The sequence below is a fragment of the Trachurus trachurus genome (assembly GCF_905171665.1).
Source record: "Trachurus trachurus genome assembly, chromosome: 15".
Classification (NCBI taxonomy): Eukaryota; Metazoa; Chordata; class Actinopteri; order Carangiformes; family Carangidae; genus Trachurus; species Trachurus trachurus.
The window spans coordinates 23,974,256-23,981,421 of NC_139906.1; the positions used below are offsets into that span (position 1 = coordinate 23,974,256).

A 7,166-nucleotide genomic window follows, 5' to 3' on the forward strand; every position below is an offset into this window, starting at 1 on the left:
CTTCCCTCGCACCTGCCTCCTCCTGGTGAATGTCTTCTCTGCATGCACTCCCACTGCTCGGCAGTTGAAAACACTCATGGTCGATGCCAAGGGAAGGAACATGAAATGTCTGACTTTCTTCTTAATGCTCCCCGAGTCAGTGAAAAGCAAGTCAAGTAAAAGCTCCAAGAAAGGGAATGCCAGTGGCAGCTCCAAGCTGCCCCCAGTCTGTTATGAGATAATCACTCTGAGGAGCAAGAAGAAGAAGAAGATGGCAGCGGATATTTTTCCCACCAAAAAGCCGGCATCCACCACCACAGTACAACTGTACCAGCAGCAGAACCTCAACAACAACAACACTATACAGAACTGTAACTGGCAGGGACTCTACTCCACTATAAGAGAAAGGTAGGTACAGCCAGCAATACACTGCACGCAGTAGAAATCATTATTGTTGATCCCAACAGGTTTTATCAATATCTCATTTCGGAGGGAGATGGAAATGAAATTGTGTTTTGAAAAAATCCCAGTTCAAGTTCAAGTTCAAATGGAATTTGCAATTTTCTGAACAGGACCCCTATTGAGTTCAAAGATGTATCACAAAATGCTTTGTCCATGATTACTGTCTGAGGTCTCCGTGTGTGTTTGTCCTTGGTTACTTTTGGAGACACATTTCTGATTAAAGACCAACTGGGGACAGCTGGATTTTGGGTCAAGTGAGGCGGGTTAGTTAAGTGGTGGTTAGGGTAAGTTTCAGGACATTAATATGTCTGTGTAATGTTTCTGAAAGCGACTTATGACAACTTGTAAGAGTGTGTGTGGGAGTGTGTGAGTGTGAGTGAGAGTGTGCGTGTGTGTGTGTATGGGTGGTTCCCTCTGCCCTGCCCCAAATCTGCTGGGGGTATCTCTGTTTACAGCATCTCCTGCTCCTGCAGACTTTGTCGCTCTGACATAACAGAGGGCGGACAGGCTGAGGCTGCTCTGTACTAAAAGCTAAATATTTACCTTGGCCTATCAGTAAAAGACCCCAGCTGTCCCCAGCGAAATGTGTTCTTTCTGACCCGGCTTTGTTGTCTCTCCAGAACATCATGGGGCTGTTTACACCACCCCTGTGACATGTTCCACTACTCAATAATATATGAACACAGCTTCATTGTTGGTCCCATTCCTTCACAGTGGGGATTTTCCATTCAGATCATTGTTTCATTTGTCTTTCTTTATAGAGATACAATGAGTTTAAACAGAAAGATGGTTTGGCTATGAATTCAATGAGTGTGCTATATAATGCTTTGAAACTAATATACAGTCTTCAGCCTTGATCAGACAAGTTATCAAATCAAAAAAAGAAAAGTAAAAAATACATACAAGTTAGTATTTGTACTTGAACTCCTGCTAAAGAGTCTGACATATAATTGGTCTGAGTCTTGTTATTTACACAAAACACATGAAAGTGAATGAATGTGAATTGGTGTACCTTTAATCCCACTCCAATACCTTCAAGATATGCCTTTTCTGTCTAATCTTCTTCTTCTACAGAGCAAAATTGATTTTCTACTGTTTTTGTGCTTCTTTCCCTTCATAGAAATTCAGTAATGTTCAACAATGAGCTGATGGCAGATGTGCACTTTGTTGTGGGTCAGCCTGGGAGGACCCAGCGGCTGCCAGGACACAGAGTAAGAAATTTCATCAACCAGTGAAATCACAGTAGCAGGGAGGAAATTAACAAACAAGCAATTCACCAGCCAGGGCCATTGTTGTTCATATCATATCAGCATAAAAATTATCTTCCTCATTGCCAGCAGTAATGGGACTGAAATCCTTTGTGCTCCACTCTCACTTCCGCACCATGTGTCTTTTCGAGACAGTCCTCAATTATTTATGTAAATGAGGCTGAAAGATAGAGTCAAAGTGAACGAAGGAGGAAGGGATATCCTCTTCAGCAGTCATATCACACAGGATGGATCGTCTTTGTCTCTACTTTAGCTCGGCTTAAAAAAAAAAAAACTCTCTGCAATTACTCAACCTTTAATCAAACTCATCCAAAAGAATACGCACAATGATAAAGCACAGAGCACGATTCATTCAACTCTGTATCTCATACCCCCTAAATACTTTTGTACACATTTTCTTGATTAGCTTTTGAATTTTTGAATGATGCTACAATGAACCAACCATAAATAGCTTTGATTGTTATAATTGGGCCCATATTCAGACTGTTTATCCCAACAGTAACCTGCAGTTTGACATCCTCTGACTTCTCTGGTGTGCCCACTGTCAGAACTCATTGCTCTTTCAGCATGTTTACATAAATGATTGATTGATTGAGGTTTATAGTTGCCGAGACCATGTGACTCATCTAAAAGAACACCATGATGTTGGCTCTATTTGAATAGGATTTTAACATTCACATTGTATGTGATAAGTGGTTTTGTAGCCATAGCTTTGGCTCAGCTATCTATTCCATATCTACACTGTCAGATGAACCCTGTATGGGTAATCTTTTTTGGTCTTTTTATGGGGCCCGAATGTATTATCTGTAATTGGTAACTGCAGTGCACTTTGTGCATTTATAGAATGCAGTTATGGAAGGACATTGTGGATCACTTGACTGCACTCTATGCTGAGACATTATGCCGATAGGATATAATGACGTTCAGCACAGTAATCCTTCTTGTGTCCATTTGGCAGGAAGTCAGATAACAAAGTTAGATCTCTCCAAGATGGAGGATGCAACCAGCAGCTAAAAACAGTAATCCATGTGAACATGTATTAAAAAATAACAATGTGTCAAGAGGAGGGACTAATCTTATTCTAATAGGCATTATACAAACATACTAGTCTCTAAATCCACATCAAAGAGGAAGTGTGCTTCAACCGACCTCTATAAAAAAAGATTCTGTGCAAAACAATAACATCATTGTTTTAGGAAACACATGTCTGCAAGCTTTACTTTAGAATAGGTTCACTTAATCACCTAAGAGAAAAGTCTAGGTGCCTTTTTTGGGAAAATTTATACCACCCACATACCCACCTACACATACTTGGTGCACACACACACATTATGATTCACAGTTTTGTAAAAAAAAAAAAAATGCTTATTACCAAAATTATTAGTGGCCTTATGTTACATCTGATTTCATCATAAGTTCAGATAAGTCATTAATTTCAGTAAATTGAACTTGTGTTGCACTCTGTTCAGTTGCTTTATTAAGATTTTGTTTTTTGTGTGTGTTTTTATCAGAGGCAATCTTGTTCATTAGAAATCTGCCTCCCTGTCTTCAGGGGAAACAGTAACTGGCTGAGCACTGCTCATTACACTGTGTGAGAAATTCAACAGGGTCAATCTCTCCAGTGATTACAATTGAAGCATAGTTCAATATTCACAACGTGATTTGTGTTTTCATGTAAAAAGAAAAAGCCACATGTGCACTAATTAGACTTTGTGTAATTCCCATTTTAAATAATATTGTTCCATTTTGTTACCACGTGTCATGTGGTTTCCACTGAAAACACAGAAACCATGGCATGTTTTCTTTTCCCTTTTCCCTCTGTCACTTTGCTTTCTCTTCTTCTTCCAACAGTATGTTTTGGCTGTTGGCAGCTCAGTGTTCCACGCCATGTTTTATGGTGAACTGGCTGAAAACAACGACGAAATCCATATTCCAGATGTGGAACCAGCAGCTTTCCTGGCAATGCTGAAGTAAGGCTTGTTCTCAATCTAAACTCTGAAACATCCTGTGCCCCTTTAACTGGCCTTTTTCTTGTGATCTTATGATGCCTCCTTTAAACAAATAATTTCATCTTTGTACATAACTGCTATATGATGACATTGCTCCGTGTCTATGACCGACACATCGAGGACAAAACTGTTCTGCACTTATCCTGTTGTACAATGGAACTGAAATGAGTTTTTCTTCTATCTCGGAGACAGACTCTATATCTGTCTATTTTCATCACGTTATACATTACTTCATGCTGAATCAGTTCATATTGTTTTCTACCTCCTCCTTCCTGTTCCTCCACGTTTTTATATATGTATGAGTTTTGTTTGTTTTTTTGCATCCTTGCAGGCAAGCTGCAGTAGGTGGGAGACGAGGGTGTTGGAAGAATATTATTTTGTTGTCCAGTTTGATTAGTATTCACTCTGCCTCAAGTCCCATCTCATTGTCTGCCAACATGGTTTTGAACAGATGTGAGAATTCATGCAGTTTTACTCACACATTACTCAGTTTCAACCATAGTCATCAAATTAAATCATATCATCATATCAAACATGTGTTCACCATGTCACTTCTTCTGGTGTTAGAACTGTTGTCTGAAAGTTGCATCTTTATGTCCACAGGTATATTTACTGTGATGAAATTGACTTGAGTGCTGACACAGTGTTGGCGACTCTATATGCTGCCAAGAAGTACATTGTGCCTCACCTGGCACGTGCCTGCGTCAACTTCCTGGAGACCAGCCTGAGCGCCAAAAATGCCTGCGTGTTACTCTCCCAGAGCTGCCTATTCGAGGAGCCGGAGCTGACACAGCGCTGCTGGGAAGTGATTGATGCCCAGGCCGAGCTGGCGTTACGCTCGGAGGGCTTCTGTGACATCGACGCGCAGACCCTGGAGAGTATCCTACAGCGAGAGACACTCAATGCTAAAGAGATAGTGGTATTTGAGGCGGCGCTCAGCTGGGCTGAGGCTGAGTGTCAGAGACAGGAGCTAACCTCTTCGACTGACAACAAGCGTAAGGTTTTGGGCAAGGCCATGTACCTGATACGCATCCCTACGATGGCTCTGGATGATTTTGCCAATGGAGCAGCCCAGTCGGGCGTGTTGACGCTAAATGAGACCAATGACATCTTCCTGTGGTACACAGCAGCCAAGAAACCTGAGCTGCAGTTTGTCAGCCAGGCCAGGAAAGGCCTAGCACCCCAACGTTGCCACAGATTCCAGTCGTGTGCCTACAGAAGCAATCAGTGGCGCTATCGGGGCCGCTGTGACAGTATACAGTTTGCAGTGGATAAAAGAGTTTTCATTGCAGGGTTTGGACTGTACGGCTCGAGCTGTGGCTCAGCAGAGTACAGCGCCAAGATTGAGTTAAAACGTCAAGGAGTACTGCTGGGACAAAACCTTAACAAGTACTTCTCTGATGGTTCCAGCAACACCTTTCCAGTGTGGTTTGAGTATCCAGTCCAGATCGAGCCTGATACCTTCTACACTGCCAGCGTGGTTCTGGATGGAAGCGAGCTCAGCTACTTTGGACAGGAAGGCATGACAGAGGTGCAGTGTGGGAAAGTGACATTTCAGTTCCAGTGCTCCTCAGACAGCACTAACGGCACGGGGGTGCAGGGGGGACAGATTCCTGAGCTCATCTTCTACGCTTGACAAGCCCTGTGCACATATTTGACTGATTTTCAATGCACTTACGGAAAATAAAAAATTATCACTCTGTGAATAATGTTACTTTCTGTTATTTATTTTTGTCACTACTGTGCAAAAAAATTGAAAATTCGGACCAGTGAAAGGGTCTCATGTGGTTTTGATATTAGTAAAAAAGTCCACTTGAAAATCATCAGATCTATTTCAAGATAATAGATTGTGAAAATATGTGGATGAGCAAAATATTAAAAAAATATCTCACACTAGATGTGCCTGTATATATGAATATATGTAAATTCTAAAATGTATATGAACCACAATTGTGGCCAACGCTGGCCACAAAGATATCTTATATGATGAATATGCTACAGTATGTTTATTATGTCTATGCTTGCATAGAATGCACATTTAGAGCAGCAATACTTCACATTCTATATTGAGCATTTCCTGTCAGGACCATCGGCATCATAAGTTAAAAAAAAAAAAAAGAAGCTGTATGATACTCAAAGCAACATTTCAAGCTATTATTACAGTCAAAAACACTGTTTGTCCTATTGTAGTGTGTAAATCCCATTAAGCATTCGTATTTGAGTGGTTTCAATTGAATCTGCAGCTTTTTGATACTTTGAATCTAGTAACGGGGCACTTAGAGAGGGCTTTAGGGGTCTTAGATTAGGAAGCACTAAATATAATGAGACACACAACCCCTTCAGTATCTCCCTGTAGCATGTTGCTCTGCACATACACACATCTCAGTCACTCCAGTGAGGTACCCTTTAGATCAGTGTCATTATGTTTACAGTGAAAAGTAACTTTAAGTGATCACCATTCATTCACCACTACAGGGTGGAGTGAAAGGCTTCTTGGCTTTCTCTTGGATTCTGTCTGCATTGCAGTACTGACGTGTGCAACTAAATGTTCTTGCATCTCGGTTTTGTTTACAGCGAAAAGATCAACGACTGGTTCAGTGTTAGAAGCTGTTTACCTTTTAGACATTTACTTCCTTGTTTAAAACCCTGTGCACTCTGAACTGCTGGGCACTCCCTCCCAATGTGATCATACAGTATCAGTATTTGCAGAGGCATAATGTTTATGCTACAGAATTGCACTGATGTTGATTTGTAATTGAATTTTGTTTTTTCTTGTTACTTTTTATGAGTCAGATATTTTTTATTTAATGTGCTACTGAATATTCTTTCTGGTGTAGGATAAACATCCACAGGCTTGTCTGCCGACGACAATAGATGGGAAAACTGGTGTTGATGTCCTGTGTTTACGTGCTACAGTGCTGGGAGACCAACGAATGTGTATGATTGTTGATGATGCAAATAAACAAAGCAAATGGTACATATTGCTCGTGTACACCATCTGTAGAGAACAGCACCATCACATGATACATACTCTGACTCAAATTTGGAGATGGGGACAGATGATGCCCTTCGGCACTGCAGTGAGTTACAGTGCCAAGGAGAGCTGTCTGCAGTTTGATGATCCCTGTCTTGATGCCACTTACACACCCTGCTTTTTGTCTGTCAAACTCCTAACTCTTTCTGCGTCCCACTGAGCTGTGCAACACTATGCTTCCCCCTCCCTAATGAGAATTTTAATAGCCTACAACTCTCAAGTATGACTTTTTGATGTGTAACCTCAACCACCTTGAATTTTTTTAACAGACAGTAATCGTAAAGCATGACTCCTTGACATGGCCATCACATGTTTTCAAGTTTCAGGAGATAGAGAGAAAATGATATTACAATCTCAAATGTCTAAAGTAAACCCTGAAGTGTTGAATTCCCAGGATCCCACACTGTCTGTTTG

General features: G+C 41.0%; 1 protein-coding gene across 1 annotated transcript; it reads left to right on the top strand.

Annotated features, from left to right (window-relative positions):
• Nucleotides 1–235: 235 nt before the first annotated feature.
• LOC310998587 (BTB/POZ domain-containing protein 3) lies at nt 236–5,354 on the top strand (the record flags this gene model as incomplete). The annotated part of the gene is made up of 4 exons (XM_083988709.1): nt 236–387; nt 1,562–1,652; nt 3,561–3,679; nt 4,322–5,354. Exons 1-4 carry the CDS (start codon nt 251–253, stop codon nt 5,352–5,354), a joined length of 1,380 nt encoding a protein of 459 aa, XP_083844835.1. The 5' UTR covers nt 236–250.
• Nucleotides 5,355–7,166: the final 1,812 nt, after the last annotated feature.